The sequence below is a fragment of the Myxine glutinosa genome, chromosome 3 (genome assembly GCF_964187855.1).
Source record: "Myxine glutinosa chromosome 3, kmMyxGlut1.1, whole genome shotgun sequence".
Lineage (NCBI taxonomy): Eukaryota > Metazoa > Chordata > Myxini > Myxiniformes > Myxinidae > Myxine > Myxine glutinosa.
Window position 1 is genome coordinate 142,464,031 of NC_136263.1, and position 19,369 is coordinate 142,483,399.

The 19,369-nt window shown below is 39.9% G+C and overlaps 1 protein-coding gene across 6 annotated transcripts in view; it reads left to right on the plus strand.

Annotated features, from left to right (window-relative positions):
- The window catches only part of LOC137423152 (serine/threonine-protein kinase MAK), a 47,734-nt gene that overhangs the window by 25,876 nt on the left and 2,489 nt on the right, over positions 1-19,369 (plus strand). For 5 of the 6 annotated variants that reach the window (XR_013622881.1, XM_068109988.2, XM_068109991.2 and 2 more), the window contains 5 exons: positions 802-973; positions 1,101-1,268; positions 5,772-5,915; positions 12,581-12,756; positions 12,953-13,071. Coding sequence is in view for 5 of the 6 variants with exons in the window: in XM_068109988.2 (XP_067966089.1) it covers positions 802-973; positions 1,101-1,268; positions 5,772-5,915; positions 12,581-12,756; positions 12,953-13,071 (779 nt within the window). In the remaining variant the exon portion in view is untranslated. The remainder of the gene's footprint in view (positions 1-801; positions 974-1,100; positions 1,269-5,771; positions 5,916-12,580; positions 12,757-12,952; positions 13,072-19,369) is intronic. The other variant, XM_068109992.2, reaches the window with a different exon arrangement.

Here is a 19,369-nt window from a genome sequence, read left to right on the forward strand (position 1 = left end):
AGTTAAAATTTGCACAAGGACTTTATGGACAACCTATACAGAGAAAGAAGAATTAATTGAGCCCAATTCACACTTCTGAAACTGTTTGCTTCCACAGATCATAGCATTCAGAAGATTACATGCATTGTATTACATTGTACGAAAATGATGGAAGGTAGAAATTATCTAAAGGTGATGCAATGGTACAGAATAAATATTGCCATCGTTTTGTCTAGATGTGTAGAGGCTGCCAGGATAAAATAAGAAGCATGCGCACTCACTTTTGAGTTGTCTAGACTGGGTTTGAATCTCGACCCAGCTGGATGCTGTGACCCTGGTATTTCACTTGCAGGGCAACGCATCATTGTGTGTGCTGTTCGTCGGATCGACATTACGCCAGTGGACCCATCTCCAGCGCTGTTTGCTGTCCATTAAATATCCCACACTGTTTTTCATGAATAGGAGGCGAGTTATTGCCAGCACCCTGGCCATTTTCCAAATTTCTGCCAAATTGCTGCCACCTTCAATCTAATGTTTAGCCTGACCAGCTGGTTTGTGCCAGACTTAGGCTAAAATGTTTCCCGTGAGCCCCGCAAGAAGATGGGAATAATTTGTCATTAATGAAGTATAGCAGCAGTAGTTTGTCTAGATACATGAACTTTTGGCGAGTTTATTCATTTTAAAGCTACATTGGCGGGAAAAATATGGTTAATTTTCAGACGATTTATTTTATAATAACTGCCTATCCTCCTGCCGCAGCTTGAGAACTTCCACACACTTTAGGCTATGACATGAATATGTTTGATTTGTTTTATTCTCTAGGTATCGAGCACCAGAGGTTCTGTTAAGATCGACACGTTATAGCTTCCCTATTGACATCTGGGCTGTGGGGTGCATCATGGCAGAGCTGATAACACTTCGGCCACTCTTTCCTGGATCTTCAGAAATTGACCAGATTTTCAAGATTTGCCAAGTGCTTGGTGCACCCACTCAGGTATCGAGTACCTCTTATGCAAGTAGCAGTGCATGGTTACTTTGTGCCATTTGACTTGTGAAGTGCACGAACATTATTGTTGTACTGCATTAATGCTGTTGCTGCTGCTTGTTTTTCATATTGACAGAGCAACTGGCCAGAAGGGCACCAATTAGTAGCATCCATGCACTTCCGTTGGCCACAGATTGTTCCCAGCAGTCTAAAAAGTGCAATCCCCAAAGTCAGCATAGAGGCATTGGAGTTGATGCATGATATGCTTAATTGGGATCCCAGAAAACGTCCGACAGCCTCAGAGGTGAATGGAAATTTACATCTCTTGTCAATGACACATATGCACAATATATATATATTTTCATCCTACTGACTGAAGTTTTCTAATATGGTTTATTGTAAAGTTTTGATGATATTTCAACATAAAAGCTTTTTTATTTAACAAATTGTTGCCATTGTGATGTTACAGAAACACTAGCTAGATAAATCCTTCCTTCCTGACCAAGATGTAAAATCATCAATAAAGTTTGTATCCTTCCGTCCATTTTGCTTTCAAGTCATAATTTGGCCAAGGCTTTGGTTGTTACTACAGGGGAAAACTATATGTATTCAAAGCTATACTGTATAAAATGTTCATAAAACCTTCTTTTCCAAATAAACTTTTGTATTTTTTCTGTCTTCCTCAAAATATGTAATATCTTTGATAACAACAACAACACAACAACATGCATTTTAAGGCCATTTTCCCTGCTAGAGCGGGGGTTAGCCTTGCGGTCCCCATGTAGCCACTGATGTAGCCCCATGTAGCCATGATAAGTAGCCACTTATTTCTTATGAACACAAGCATGGTGGTATTTTAATCCACACCTCCCCCAATATCTACCCTCTTTAACTGCCTCAACTACCACCCCTCCCCCTCTCCCACCCACCATTCCCTCTCCCACACACAAACATTCCTTCTTTCCTGACCCTAGTCTCTTTTCCCCTGACTTTCCTTTCTGTTACACTCCCCCATCCCTTGCTTCCCTTTAATGAACTCCCAGTTTTTCTTTCTTATTAGTCTCGCCACTAAAGGGTTGCAAAATTATAGGCGTTTGTGTGCACATAATATACAGTACCAACATGTCAAGGATAATATGTGTGTATATAATATTAGTGAGGTTTGGGAGGGAAGAAATAGGGCCTCTGGCTCGATTTTGCTGATTATTTTGATTTCTCTGTTGATTTGGGTACTTACGGGTGTGTAGAATATGGAATTGGACGCTGTCCAATTTACAAACTATGTTTTGGTACCTTAATTAGGCATTTAATGTAATTGACCTGACTACCCGATTATAGGGAATGCCTTATAACTTCTGAACTAATGGCCATTATGAAATTGGTGTCTAAATGTAGGTTTTTGGGTATGGGGACTCGATTCGAACAAATATCTTGCCGAATGGACACTCCTTATCAGCATAAATCCAAGATGGCCACCTGCAAACCCCTTGATACAGGAGATTTCTTATAAGTACCAACTTCGTAAAAATGGAACGATGATTAGTGTGTTCTAATGTCGAGTTTCAGGTATGAGGAATTAAATTATGCAATACTTTTTGCGATTGGAGTATCCCTCATTAGTATAAATGCAATAAGGCTGCCATATGAAACCCCCGATGAATAGCCAGTGTGGGTAATCTCTTAAAACTTTTGAAGTAAAGGATATAGAAATATGGTTTTGGAAAGTAATCATAGGTTTTCAGGCATGGGGAATTGATTGAAGATAAGATTGTGTTGATTGGAGCCTTCTATATTGTCTGAAATCCAATTATAGCTAACATAAGACCATGATAAATTTGAGTGAAACCAGCAGACATTGAGTGAAAACATGTTCATCACCATATCATGGTGTCATCCACCATTCATCATCCATCATATCAACAAAGTGGAATTTTTTTATTGTTGTAATTTTACAAATTAATTAGAAATGAAAAGCTGAAATGTCTAAAGTCAATAACTATTCAACCCCTTTGCAATGAAACTCCAAATTGAGCTCAGGTGCATCCAGTTTCCTTTGATCATCCTTGGGATGTCTCCACAACTTGATTGGAATCCACCTGTGGCCAATTCAATTGATTGGACATGATTTAGAAAGAAACACACCTTTCTATATAAGGTCTCACAGTTCACAGTGCATGTCAGAGCAGAAACTCCACCATGAAGTCAAAGGAACTGTATGTAGAACTCTTCGATAGAATTGTGAGAAGGCACATATCTGGGGAAAGGTAAAAAACAATTTCTAGAGTGTTGAAAGTTCCCAAGAGCACAGTGAGCTCCATCATTGGGAAATAGTAAGAATATGGAACTGCCCATACTCTTCCTAGAGCTGGTTGTCCAACCAAACTGAGCACCGGGCAAGAAGGACTTTGGTCAGGAAGGTGACCAAGAACCCAATACAGAGTTCCTTGACTGAGAGATGGGAGAACCTGCTGGAAGGCCAACAGGCTTTGCAACACTCCACAAATTTAGGCTTAATGGAAGAGTGGCCAGACGGAATCCACTCCTGAGAAAAAGGCACATGACAGCATGCCTGGAGTTTGCAAAAAGGCATGTGAAAGACTGAGGGCATGAGGCAAAATATTCTGTGGTCTGTTGAGATGAAAATTTAACACTTTGGACTGAATGCAAAGCGCTACATCTGGTGGAAACCGGGCACAACTCATCACCCATCTAATTCCATCCCTACTATGAAGCATCGTGGTGGCAGCATCATACTATGGGGATGCTTTTCAGTGGCAGAGAACAATGTGGCTGGGAGCCAAACACGGGCCAATTCTTGAGGAGAACCTGCTTCAGAGTGCAAAAGACCTAAGACTGTTGCGAAGATTTACATTCCAACAGGACAATGATCCCAAGCATACAGCTAAAGCAACACTGGAATGTCTTGAGAACAAGAACGTGAAAGTCCTCGAGTGGCCCACCCAAAGCCCAGGCTTGAATCCCATTGAGAATCTGTGGAAAGACTTGAAGATTGCTGTTCACTGATGCTTCCCATACAACTTGACAGAGCTTGAGCAAATCTGCAAGGAAGAATGGGGGAAACTCCCCAAATCCAGATGTGCAAGGCTGATACAGACATACCCAAGAAGGCTCAAAGCTGTAATTGCTGCAAAGGGCGCTTCTACAAAGTCTCGACTCAGGGGGTTGAATAGTTATGTAAATTAGATATTTCTGTATTTCATTTTCAATTGATTTGTAAATTTTCTCAAAACATGTTTTCACTCTGTCGTTAATGGGGTATTTTGTGTAGATCGGTGACAAAAAATTTAAGTTTAATCTATTTTAAATGTAGGCTGTAACACAACAAAATGTGGAAAAAAGTCAATGATTGTGAATGCTTTCTGAAGGCAACTGTATATTGGTGCAAATGCTAGGCGTTTTCTCTGATAATTTCATATGCATTGACATGATTCAATGCATTATTAAATGCTGGTGTTAAAAAGAATGAATGAATGAATGAATAATTTAAAGTTAATTGGAATTCATTCATTCATTGTTAAAAAGGAAAATATAATTTTATGCTTTGATCATTGTGAAGCCGTCATATACACCTAACAACTGTACTGAACAGACTGACTCGCCCTGACTCAATGGGCCATTAATTGTACAGAAATCCCTTGTGGATAATTGACATGAGAAACATGGATGTAACGTCATTGGCCTTTGATAAATCACACAGGTTCAGGGAGTAAAACGTGCTGCTCTGTCATTTTTGGTGTTGTAATCTACCATAATCATTAATCCCCAGAACATATGTGACATAATGTGCACTGTGGAGTTGATGTTGTGGTCGAACTGATCAGCAAATATGTTTATTGAGAAAGTGGTTTTGCCATTCTCAAATTGGATTGATGGAATTTTTATGTTTTGAAATATGATTTAAATTTAGATACAGAAGCAGTGTTGTGGATTGTTTGGCATTCATCAATTGCGGCACCCGACATACTTTAAAGGGAAACTTTTATCTTGTATGGTGCTGTAGCTCTTGAACAAAGAACAAACCCCAGGTGACTTCCAATGTCAATTACCTAACGATTGTATTGAAATTTAAACTAGTCGTTTTGAGGTTAGAAAATCCTTGGATGCACCGCACAGTTTGACAGACACACCTGAAGAGGATATACTCTTCAAATAGGATTTGTTCGTTGTGATACAACACACGAGGAGTGATGTAATTAAGGTTCAATTTGCAAAGCAAATGAAACTGGAGATTTCTGAATTCTTCACACCATACCATGCCAGCCAGCTTCAGCCTAAGCTTAAGCTTCCCTTGGGTGAATCACAACCTTCCACATCAAATTTCTGACTTGGAAGTACTTGGGTGTTATTTATTTAGCATTACTGCATTTGCAGTGAGCCTGAAATCTCCATATATGCAATAGGTCAATTCTGATATATTGAAGAAGCCAATTACCATATGGTTAAGCTAATAAAGGGGTTAATGTTGACATTCAGAGCACTGGGCTAACATTTTTTAACGAAGCAGAAACCTAAACTATCAATGACCTTTCAAATGACTTTCCATTTTGTTGTTGCGGGTAAGCAAGCAATTATTGTTGTGTGGAGATGGTTCAGGATGCTTGTGGAACTTTCATAAAATTCAGTCTCTAAATGAAAAGTGCTCTCCAAACTTTGTTTTTAATTTTTTTTTGCAAGCGTTGCTATTTGTTATGCATGTCAACACCTAATGTAGAGATTTCTTAGTTTGAAACTAGTTAAATAAAATGAAATCATCACTCCTTTTCCACTTTTTTTGATCTCTATGTAGGCCCTGCGCTACACTTATTTCAAAGTTGGCCAAGTTGTGAGCATATCTCAAAATGCATCGGTCCTGGACAAACACTTTGTACAGTTACCTGCATCCATGAAGCAGCAGAAGCCTTTCTATCCCCACAACAAATACAAAGCACAAGTAAGAGTTGAATGTTGACCACTTATTTTTTTTTGCGTCTTTAACCTGTTTACACCTTCTCTAATATAACAAAACACCTTTTATCACACAGTTATGTTGTCTTAATCCAAATTTGTTAATGCTGCTCCTGACTGTTCAGCCCCTCCCCCTACCTGTGCTCCCATCCCTTACCATCACTCCACCACTCCTTCCACTTTCCCATCTTTACACCAGCCAACCTCTTTTCCATGTGGCCCACAAACAGAGGCCTACATCTCTCTCCTTCCAGGTCACAGCTTCATTTGCAAATTTCATTTGTCTAACATAAACCTTTTTTCACAGGATATCTTGGATGCATCTCATTCCCTTGTTATTCCTTTTTTCTTTTCTTTTTTTGTCTACAATATCGAGGCTTGTGCAAGAGTGAATAAGGTGACAAATTGTATGAACTGATGGTAGTGCAGCGGGGCAACTCCTGAGACACAATAACCAAGGGAATGAGCAAACAGGAAAAGAGGAGAGAGAGAGAGGAGGGAAGGAAACACGACATGCAATCTTATAAGTATCAGGGTTGGGTTAGGAAGGGTTAATGAAGTAATCAAAACTGTGGGTAAGGATGGGTATTGACAGGTGACGGTGCATCGTCTGCTTGAATCTCTGCAAGGCAGAGGAGGATTGCACCCCCTCAGGAATGCCTTTCCACAAGTGGGAAAAAGAAGGGATAAAGGAGTGGATTTGAGCAGCAAGTCTGGATCTTGCCAGTTTAATTATGAGGGGATTATGGGAAGAATACTTGGAGGCCAGCTTGAATGCATTGTTTATCTTGGAGAGGTCATTACTGATGATGTCAAGAAGCTCAACAGACTAAACCTCATCCAGCGGTTGATTGTGCACATTTCTGGTAATTTTGTAAATTCCCTTTCTGTAGAGAATGGGTTTGACTTTCAGATTTGCTTGGAACTAATGGCATTTTCCATTCATGCAGACAAACATCTGATCTTTTCCAAGTGCTAAAATAACAAAGCAGCTGCCATTTTCCTGTCGCTGGGATGAGATGCAGTAAAACATGAAATGGTGTCATCCACAAAGATGAAAATAGGATTATCCAGGGCATTAGAGAGGTCATTTAATGATACAAGGAGAAAGACTGGCCCCAAGATACTGCCTTGGTGAAGTACAGCATCTTCTGTAGCAGATGTTAGATAGAATTCCATTTAATGGTTTATGTGCTGACTTACAGTCACGTGAAAAAGTAAGTACACCCCATGTAAAGTTTTGACTTTTTCAACATATTTCAACATACAGCCATTTGATCTTCATTTCAACAATATTGATAGATAAAGGTGATATAATATAACAAATATCATGAAACATTTACATTTTGTAGTCCATTGTATAATTTAAATAAACATAAATGCAAATTTCGTATGTGGAAAAAGTAAGTACACCCTTGGCTCTAATAGGTGGTATTGCCCCCTTTGGCAGAAACAACCTCAAGTAGGCGTTTCTTATAACTGTCTACCAGTCCTATCGAGATGTTGTGGGGGGATTTGAAACGAGCTGTGCATGCAAGAAACCCCTCAAACATCGTACAGCTGAAAGAATTCTGCATGGAGGAGTGGGCAAAAATTTCTCCCAGTCGATGTCAGATTTATATCCGGGCTTTGACTTGGCCATTCCAGAACCCTCCATTTCTTTCTTTTCAGCCATTCCTTGGTGGATTTACTGGTATGTTTAGGGTCATTGTCATGTTGCAAGGTCCACATTCGGTTGAGCTTCAATTTTCTGACAGATGACCTCACATTATCCTCAAGCACCCTCTGGTACAATGAAGAATTCATAGTGGATTCTATGATGGTGAGCTGCCCAGGCCCTGATGTAGCAAAGCTGCCCCAAACCATAATATTTCCACCACCATGCTTTACAGTTGGTATCAGGTTATTGTGGTCAAATGCTGTCTTTGGTTTTCGCCAAACATGTCTTCTGTTTCTGTGGCCAATTAGCTCTCCCTTTGACTCATCTGTCCAGAGCACATTGTTCCAGAAGTGCTGGTCTTTGCCTCGGTGTTCATTGGAAAACTTTAGTCTTGCCCTGATGTTCTATCTGGACAGCAAAGGTTTCCTCCTGGCACACCTCCCATGTAGATCAAATTTGTGCAGCCTCTTTCTAATGGTAGACTCGTGCACTTTGACATCAACAGTGGCAAGAGCTACCTGTAGGTCCCGTGATGACATTCTGGGGTTCTTAGAGACTTCTTTCAGCATCTTGCGGTCTGCTCTCGGGCTGAACTTGCTGGGGCTGCCTGGCGTGGACAAGTTGGCATTTGTTTGGAATCTTCTCCACTTGTAGATAATCTTCCGGACAGTCGAATGATTGATTTCAAATTGTTTGGAGATCTTTTTAAATCACTTTCCAGACTCGTACGCATCTATAACCTTCTTTCTGAAGGCCTCGGAGAGCTCTTTTGATCTAGGCATGGTGACGCCGGACACTTCAACAACAAAGAGCAAACCAAAGTAAATGTCTGAGGTTTAAATGAGACAGGTTCCTCCAAGATCCTCTCTAACGATGTTCTAATCATTTGCACCTGAGCTGGTGCACCTGATTCTAATTTTAGGTATTTGAAGTAGTGATAAATGTAGGGGTGTACTTACTTTTTCCACATGCGAAATTTGCATTTATGTTTATTTAAATTATACAATGGACTCCAAAATGTAAATGTTTCATAATATTTGTTATATTATATCACCTTTATCTGTCAATATTGTTGAAATGAAGATCAAATAGCTGTATGTTGAAATATGTTGAAAAAGTCAAAACTTTACATGGGGTGTACTTACTTTTTCACGTGACTGTACATGAGCATAGGAAGTCGGCCAGTAATGAATGGGTGTCACAGGAAAAAAGCTTTGCAAGCAGAGCAGAGTGACCACACTGGGTCAAATGCCCGAGATATGTCCAATATCTGATGTAATGTTTAAGATTCGGGGCCTACATCCATTGTTGAGAGAACAGCAGCAGCATGACCAAAGTTGAGTGCGAGGATGGAATCTCAACTAATGATCAGAGATTAGGCTCGTTTGTCGTTTCTTTGCGATTTTTGTTGGTTAAAAGCTCGTTTGTAGCATCAAAGATTAAGCAAGGGCAGGTTTTTTTTTCGGTTCTCAAAACTAATGTATATGCTTTAGTGGAAAAACAACACCTTTGTAACATGATATTTCTGCTCGGACAGTTCCTCATATTGTGATGGTCAAGCTGTCATGGCTTTATCTGTGTACTGATCTGGAGAATGTGAAAAATGGTTGTTATACCCACATGGAATAATAAGGTCAAATACTGTCAAGTTCTAAACTTTCATTCTGTGATAACATGGAGTACAGTAGTACTCCATATGTTGGGATGGCACAGGAAAAAATTGCTGCCCCATCAAACGTGTACAAAATTATATGCTGAAGAGCTCCTATCGAGTGAAGTCATAAGCCTTTAAGCCATACATTTTATTCTCGAACATTTTCATCACGAACAAGAATTAAAAAAGATGCCAGAATACTTCGCTAAAATATCAAATTAAGAGTTTGCAAAATACCCAAATTGTTCATCCACGGGATTATTGGTAAATGTCATCCAGCCTGGCACAATAATGATTGAAGCAATTGCAACTATTCCAATGGAAGCAAGTGACATTCTCTCTTGCGTATTGTGTCCGTACCATAACAACAACATTTTTTTCATTTGATTATAAAAGAATACAACCACAGAGCACCACAACCTGTTAAATGCCATTTACACATGCACAGAGTGAGAAATTCCCTGTCTGCCGTAAAGTCTATGTTGTGGATTGCAAGGCCACATGGATTGTAAAGTATGACAAAATGTGTAATTTACGAAGGAAAAGGAACTGTCTGTTGATATTTTCATTGAGGTTACCAGAGGGGCATACCAGTTATTGAAAAGAGCATTCTAAATTCACCTTTCCATAACCTGTATGCGTATTATTTATATTGTTCAAGCAAATCATACCATGCCTCCTCTTTGTGTAAATAGATGTGATCATGTGATGCCTTTGTAAGGCATCCATTTATTAAACGTACATAGTGTAGGGAGGGAAGAAATTAGAAATGCCAACATTGAGAAAAGGAATACAAGGGAAGAGGATTGGTATGGAGGTATCTCTTTATTGTGTACGTATCGGTAGGGAGTAAATTGAAATTATAATTGAGGGAAAGAAGAGAATGTAGGATGGAAGGAGAAGGAAAGTAGGTGAATGGAGTTTGGGAGAGAAGGGAAGGAAGATTGGAAGAATATAGGAGTATGGGAATAAAATAAAAGGACATGAGCAGAGAAAGGAGAGAGGGTAAAGAAAAATTCTGCCATATTGGCATACAAAATAAATAGATGACTCCAAAAGTGAAGGACCACAAGATAGCAGAATGTCTGAGTGGAGACAAGGCATAGGACATGAAGGGAACTAGGGAAGGTACTTGCATGAGATACTGTTTATTATTAAGGAGGGTGGGGGTCAAAGGGTCCCTCATGTAAACCACCCTCAAAATAAGTTACTAGATGCTGATGTTTTTGGCATACAGACTGGGAAAAATAGTTGAAATAAAAATTAAAAAATTCTGGAAGACAAGTCAGAAAAAAACATTTTAAAACTAGACGCATTTTAAAACCTTGATGTCGCGGCGTCGCCCGATTATGCCTCTGCCCACATTATTACATCATTATAAAACTTGTACCAACTTTGATTTAAGTCCCTTCAGCTCTGCTCAAGTATCACATTTTTATCTGACATGCTAACATGACTATTTCATGCGGCACCCAACATACCATTACAATACCATTTCACCGTCTCAACCCCACAACAAATAAATTACACAATTACACCAATCCACACTACAAATGTACAACTACCTGCTGTTGCCATCTATGACAAAATGTCAAAAGATGTCATGATGGCAATCCAGAAAAGGATTGTGGTGTCATTCCTTACTTGTCATTCCTTCCTACCTTGTTTGGTTGTTTTGGGGGTGTTTTTTTTTCTGACTTGTAGACTGATCAATCCTCCAGTTTTGTTTTACGATAAAACTTTTGATAGGTTTGCAGTCATTGTAGCGCCTTGTGACAATGTAGTTCCTAATTTCATCACAAAACTAGCAGTTTGTGTCGGTGGCATAAGGGAACAAAAACGTAAAAACATAACGATATAAGTTTGAAATATTTAGAGATATCCACCATAAAGGATCACAAAGCGCTGACGTTTTGGGCTTTACCCTTCATCAGAGCAAAGCCTGAAACGTCAGCACCTTGTGATCCTTTATGATGGATAACTCTAACCATTTTATTCAATTTTCTTTATTGTAGCTCCTTGGCCTTCTCATGAGCACTAACTTGTCTCTAGCTCACCATATACTTGAATTCGTTTCTAAAGCCAGATGTCATCTTAAGATACTCTAAAAGGCCTTGTCCTTTCTTGGCCATTTTCTTTTGGAAAGATTCTTGTTCATACTAAGTGCGATGTAGTCTGGGTCCTCATTAAAGGCTGTTGATGCTTCTACTCATGAAAAATAAAACTACGGTAATTCCTCGCTTAATGCAGTTTCACACAACACAATTTCCCTATAACACAGGTTTTTTTTATTGGGAAACAATTTCTGCACATCACGGAAGGTGCTTGTTATAACATGGTTTATAAGCGGTGGTCAACGACCTTTCTTGCATTGATACAACTTGCATCTGTTCTTTGCCCTGCCATCGTGTCGTGTGACATGTCCTCACATGTGTCCTTTGCCCCACCATCTTGCTGTGTGACATCATAACTTTTTATTAGGATCAATCAGTGCCATCCATTGAAATAACGAGTGAAAAGATCATGATGACTCTCCCTTCCCCTTCCCCCCACCCCCAATAACTCCAAGTGGATATTGTAATCCGCTGTCTGTCTGTCCCTCCGTCACACTATCTCCTCCTAGAGCTAGACGGTTGTGCAGAAAAGAAATTCACCAAACTTTGTAGCTATGATCACCACATGGTAAGTAGGTGCAAGAGCTGTATCATTTTGAGCCCTATTTCCTGGGTGCCTGGGCAGGGGTCAAAAGGTCAAATACCAAAAATGCAATATGGGCACATTATTTTGAAACATTTTTAAATTATAATTTGTATATGCAGTCAATATTGGGGGAAACTTGAAACATGTAACGATTGTTTTGTTTTAACTCCTAGTTCATGCCCCAGGTGATGGTGACTTGGGGTCACTGAGAAAAACAGAAGATTTTAAAAGTTTAACTCAAACTTTTGATATTCGGTCATTCCTGGTGGAACCTTTTGCCATCTTTCAACTTTGCTTTAAGTGGCAGATGTGGGGATTTGGTGATTGCACGCCATCGACTTCGCTCAAGTTATAATTGTATTAATTGTTACATACAGTATGTCCTTTCCTTGTTATCTTTCCCTCTATCTCTCCCGCTCTATCTCACATACAACCCTCACCTTTTCCAATTTTTTTTAATGGGAAAATTGTTTTCACACAATGCGATTTCACTTAACATGTTACTTTTCAGGAATGTATTATACCTTTTCAGGAATGTATTAAGGGAAGAATTACCATACACTAGTCATAGTCTTTGCTTCCCTTCAACCTGCAATGATGTCTTAGCTTAACTGATTCTCATGTTGTACTCCTACAGATTGTGCCCCAGCCAGTCGTTGTGGCTTCAAATGATCAGAGTCAGATGTTGAGTGCAACTCTTGACCAAAGAACATCGAATGTTCCAGTTCACTTGGCAGGCATGCAGGACAAGCCATCCACTTCAAACACCAAAACGCCAAGCATGGAGTTGGGCCCTTTGAAAAATCCAAACAAGTATGTGCATCGTTTCATCAGTGTCACCAGTAGGGACGAATGCAACAATTCAAAGTTAATGGATAACTTGACTTTTCTAACTTGGGTTCTTTTTTTGTTGTAGTTTGACAAGTGTAGTTTTTAACTTCAACAATATATTCACTTGGAATAGCGTATTTGTTTTCATTATTTTTATGTTCACTTTGTTTATCTGCAGAACAATGAACTTCAAATCGCAGGCATTACATCCAGATTCAAGGTATTCCCCAGATTCCAAAAAACCACAAAACTCTTTGGCAAAGCGGCATTACCTGCAGCAATCTCGATATGTTCCTGGTAAATTTGCACACATCGCAGACATCAGCGATTATTTCTTAATCAGTTGTTTGATGACATGGAAGCTTTTTAATTGGGTACAAGGAGAATTGCAAATGCAATTCTATGATGTCATACCAAGTGATCATGGGAATGTTTACCAGCTCAAACAGGGTTCGCACAGTCCTTGAAATTACTGGAAAAATAAAAAAGCATTTTGCAATTCAAAATGTAAGTCTGGAAACTCCTGGAAAATCAGAATAATTGTGCAAATATAAATAATCTTCTAGGCCCCCGGTTGGAATTGGTAATTCCACCACCGGTTGGAATTGGTAATTCTGCCACCGGTTGGAATTGGTAATTCCGCCACCGGTTGGAATTGGTAATTCCGCCACCGGTTGGAATTGGTAATTCCGCCACCGGTTGGAATTGGTAATTCCGCCACCGGTTGGAATTGGTAATTCCACCACCGGTTGGAATTGGTAATTCCACCACCGGTAACCTTCCCCCAGGGATGCACCATTACAGCCACGCCAAAATGGTTGGTCAGTCCAAAACTCAAAGCTAATCCTAATCCCCCGTCAATGGATTGATTGCATAGTGCTAATTTAGCTGCTAAAATATTTCTGAGTTAATCCCCTATTCTATCTGCCCCTAATCCAGTGCCTTCAGAAAGCATTCACAACCTTTGACTTTCCACATTTTGTTGTGTTACAGCCTGAAATGAAAATGGATAGAATTGAGAATTTTTATGTCACTGATCTACGCAAAATACCCCATAATGACAAAGCAAAAACATGTTTTAGAAATTTTTACAAATCTATTGAAAATGACATACAGAAATATCTAATTTACCTAATTTTTTTAATGTTGAAGGCTCCATTCATGGACTATATAGCCCTCATCGAGGCCAGGCCTTAAATAAAGGAGCTGCATTGATAGAAAAGTGAAGAGAGAATAGTTTAAGAGTTTTTGAGGAAGTAAAAAAAAATCTGCTTTTTGAAAAGGGGAAGGTTGTAAGTATTTGGAAATACATGGGAAGGGAAAGAGTTCGAGAGTTTGACAGTGGTGGGGAAGAAACAAACATCATAATGGCCCACTCTTGAGTTGCCAATGGCCACACAATAATCATGCGATGTAGTGGCTTGTCGAGTATCCCGTGGTCTCACTAATGGCAGAGGTACACAAGCAGCACGTTCTTTGGAGCAGAAACCAAAGAGATATCTGTAGAAAAGAGAGAGCCAACTTTGTGGCGTAAGTGGAGCGGGTCGACTTTTGAAGTCAGATTGGGAGAGTCGACAAGTCAAATTACTTTGGATTCAATTTTGTCCAGTAATTATGTGGAGCTATAACCTCCCCATATGTGAGAGCAATACTCCATACAAGGACAAATCAATCCTTTATATAGTTGGAGCAACTGTTGAGAGGTGAAGAATCTTCGACATCTGAACTGGACTCCTAGTTTATTTGAGGCAGACTTGGCTATTTGTGTGTTGTCTGGATTCCAGGATAAATTTGATGTTAGGGGAATACCTAGTAGGTTTACTGTATCACATGGTGTAATTGTGGGGATTTCAAAGGAGGTTGGAGAGTTGAGAGGAGTTTTAGAGAGAGATTGGAAGAAATTGAGTTTTAGAAACATTAGCGTCATTACATTTTACATTTTGCCACACTGGGAAACTTAACCTCATTACATTTGCCACACTGGGAAATATTGTCCAAATCCAAATTTAAAGAGGTGTCTGTGATCAAACCTTGCTTGATGGAGAATTTATGTCCCCTCTGGGGTGGTGCTCCTACCTCACACCGAACTCGGCTTCACACTGTAGGAACCAAGGCTTTCCAAATCAATGGTATCTCCCGTGATTAAGCTGATTCTGAGGGTCTTTCACTCTGTCACAGCAGGCAGGTTGGTGGTCTTTTTGTCTTCTACTGACCCCTCTCCAGCATCACACCCACTGCTCTGTCAGTGCTCTGTCTCCCCGATATTTCTGCAAGACTTAAAAGCCCCATTCTGGTGAAATTTCCAAAATCAAGACTCTCTGCTCACCTTCACTCTTGCATTCTTTTTCCCCACATCTGAAACAATCTCACACAGTCTCTTCAATCCCACTCTTCCCTCCAGGTCTTTAAAACAGCTGTTCACCACCACCTCATATCTTCCCCTATCCAAAACCATGATCTTTTCTACCCCTGTTAATCCACCCCAAAGCCACCTCCTTCAAATGCCCTGTTCTCTTTCCTGAAAGTCTCTGAAGTGTCCATCTTGTTTATCCCATGTACCCTACCTCAGCCCTCTCTCTTCCACAGATCTGATGGCCCTGTTCTCTACTGTTGTGTTTCCCTCTCTTGTCCCCTCTTGTCTCCTGCTTCCTTGGATATATGTTCTATGTGTTTTCTCCTTTTTGAGCCATGAGTATACAAAAAAACAGTACCAATAAGTGACGATTTAGAATGTGAAATCAAAGAAACCTTTATTGCGATTGGAATTTGCATGTTGTTGTTGTTGGTACGTTGCAGAAGAAATAAAGTTGTCCCCCATCTCCCAAACCAAATAAAAACAAGAAGACGTCATGCAGAGCACGATACGTGCAAAATCCGCTCCCACCCCCAAGAAAAAAAATTCCATTGATACAGCAAATTGTCCATTTCATCAAGATTAAAATTGACAATCTTGATCAAAGCTCAGGTGAATAGGAAGAAAAGTGATGATTTTTCAGATGAAAAATGATTTTGGAAGGTTAACCTTGAGTTGACCTTTGACCTTTTGACCTCAAAAATAGTTCGTTTCCCTATTTAGTGATTCAATGTGCAAATGCTGTTAAATTTTCAAGTCAATCGCATGAAAATTGAGGATTTAAAAAACTTGGCCTATGTTGACCTCAAAAATAGTTGGTGGTTGAATTCAGTGACCATATATGTAAATCCTAATTTCAAGTCAATCAAATGAAAATTGGTGATTTTAGAAATTCGGCTTTTGTTGACCTTTTGGCCTATGTTGACCTTTTGACCCCAAAATCAATAGGCTTCTTGATAATGACCTACTCTACCATTTGGTGAGGTTTTGTGAAGATCGGTTGAAAATTGTGACCTGTAGGCCCGTGACAAACAAACAAGAAGACGTCATGCGTAGCACGATATTGCAAAATCCGCCCCTCCCCTCTCCCCCAAAGTTTTCCATTGATAAAGCAAATTGTCCATTTCATGAAGATTAAAATTTACAATCTTGATCAAAACTCGGGTCAACAGGATGAAAAATGATGATTTCAGAAGTTCTTTTTAGAAAAAAAAATGTAGAATTTTTTTTTTTTTTAGAAGGCCTCTCCTCAGTGAAAGACACATGAAAGCCCGCTTGGAGTTTGCAAAAAAGCACCGAAAGGACTCTCAGACTGTGAGAAACAAGATTCTGTGGTCTGATGAAACCAAGATTGAACTGTTTGGCTTCTGTCTGGCCACTCTGCCATAAAGCCCAGATCGGTGGAGTGTTGCAGTGATGGTTGTCCTTCTGGAAGATTCTCCCATCTCCACACAGGATCTCTGGAGCTCAGCCAGAGTGACCTTCGGGTTCTTGGTCACTTCTCTTACCAAGGCCTTTCTCCCCCGATTGCTCAGTTTGGCCGGGCGGCCAGCTCTAGGAAGACTCCCGGTTGTTCCAAACTTCTTCCATTTAAGAATTATGGAGGCCACTGTGCTCTTGGGAACCTTCAATGCAGCAGAATTTTTTTTTGTAGGCTTCCCCAAATCTGTGCCTCGACACAATCCTGTCTCTGTGCTCTGCAGGCAGTTCCTTCGACCTCATGGCTTGGTTTTTGCTCTGATATGCATTGTCAGCAGTGAGACCTTATTTAGACAGTTGTGTGCCTTTCCAAATCATGTCCAATCAATTGAATTTACCGCAGGTGGACTCCAATCAAGGTGTAGAAACATCTCAAAGATTATCAAGAGAAATGGGAGGCACCTGAGCTAAATTTCAATTGTCATAGCAAAGGGTATGAATACTTATGTCAATGTGATATTTCAGTTTTTTCTTTTGAATAAATTTGCAAAACTTTCTAAAATCCTGTTTTCTCTTTGTCATTATAGGGTATTGAGTGCAGATTGATGAGGGGAAAAATGAATTTAATCGATTTCAGCATAAGGCTGCAACATAACAAAATGTGAAAAAGTGAAGGGGTCTGAATACTTTCTGAATGCACTGTACATACATGCATACATATATATATATATATATATATATATATATATATATATACATACAGTGCCTTCAGAAAGTATTCACACCCATTGACTTTTTTCAGATTTTGTTGTGTTTCAGCCTGAATTTAAAATGGATGACATTGAGATTGTTTTTTTGTGACTGATCGACACATAATAAATACCTCATAATGTCAAAGTGGGGAAATAATTTTTTTGAAACTTTTACAAAATACTTCAAAAATGAAAAACGGAAATGTCTTGAGTCAATTAAGCATTCAACCGCTTTGCTTTGACGATCTAAATTGAGCTCAGGTGTATCCAATTTCTGATTTTGATTAGAGTCCACCTTTGGCCAATTAAATTGATTGGACATAATTTAGTAGGAAACACACCTTTCTCTCTGAGGCCCCACAGTTGCCAGTCCATGTCGGAGTGCAAACTCTACCATGAAGTCCAAGGAACTGTCCGTCTATCTCAGAGATAGAATTGTGAGGAGGGATAGATCTGGGGAAGGGGAGAAAACAATTTCTAGAGAGTTGAAAGTTCCCAAAAGTACAGTGAGCTCCATGATTAGGAAATGGAAAGAAGACTCTTCCTAGAGCTGTCTGTCTGACCAAACAGAGCAATCGGGTAAGAAGGACCTTGGTCAGGGAGATGACTAAGAACCCAATGATCACTGACATAATTACAGATTTCCTTGGCTGGAGCACCTGCCGGAAGGACAACAGTCTCTGCAGCACTTCACAAATCTAAGCTTTATGGGAGAGTGGCCAGATGTTAGCCACTATTGAGAAAAAGGCACATGACGGCACACCTAGAGTGAGCTAAAAGGCACGTGAAAGACGGAAAGCATGAGGCAAACTATTCTGTGGTCGAATGAGACGAAAATTGAACCCTTTGGCCTGAATGCAAAGTGCTACGTCTGGCGGAAACTGAGCACAGCTCATCACCCATCTAACACCATCCCTCCCATGAAACATGGTGGTGGCAGCATCATTCTAAGGGGATGCTTTTCAGCGGCAGGGACTGGGAGACTTGTAAGGATAGAGATAACAATGATTTAAGCCAAATACAGGCAAATTCTTGAGAAATAATCTGCTTCAGAGTGCAAAAGCCCTTAGACTATGGTGAAGATTTACATTCCGACAGGACAATGACCCCAAACATGAAGCCAAAGCAACACTGGAATGGCTTCAGAACAAGAACGTGAAAGTTCTTGAGTGGCCCAACCAAAGTTGACTTGAAGATTGCTGGTCGCTCACGCTCCCCATCCAGCATGACAGAGCTTGAGCAAATCTGCAATGACTAATTGGAGAAATTCCCGAAATCCAGATGTGCAAGGCTGATGCAGACATAACCAAGAAGACTCAAAGCTGTAAACGTTGCCAAAGGCGCTTCTACGAAGTATTGACTCAGCTGGTTTAATACTTATGTAAATTAGATAATTCTGTGTTTCATTTTTAATTATGTTGTAAAAATAAAAAGTTCCACATTGATATTATGGGGTATTATTTGTCGATCAGTGACAAAAAATGTCAATTTAATCCATTTTAAATTCAGACTGTAACCCAACAAAATGTGAAAAAGTCAAGGGGTGTGAATACTTTCTGAAGGCACTGTACATGCATATACATACTGCATAATGCCTGTCATCCTTCTGAGGTCGGCAAATTGAGTACCAGCTTGCTGGGATGAATGATCCCGGTGTGTACCACGGTTTAGAATAGGTACACCGTATCCCTGCGCATCGTAAGAGGCGACTAAGGGTTGGTGTCAGGAAGGGCATCCGGCCATATAAACATTGCCTCAAACAGGGAACCATGATTGTCATGGGGCCCGCAAGGCTAACCCCCGCTCCAGCGAGGAAAAATGGTCTTAAAACGATCATTCATTCATTCATTCATATACCATATTTAGAGGTGGCTCAATGAGGTTGAAATTCTGGATTGCATTGGCCTGGTATGGTTAGTCACTTTTACATTGATATTGTTTCCTTTTTGCTATTGGATTGAATTGATATCCAGTTTCTTCCATAAGGAGCACTGAGTACACTAACCCAACATAACACTGGAAACTGGAGTGCAAATATTGATGAGCAACTTTATTATGGAAATATAAATTG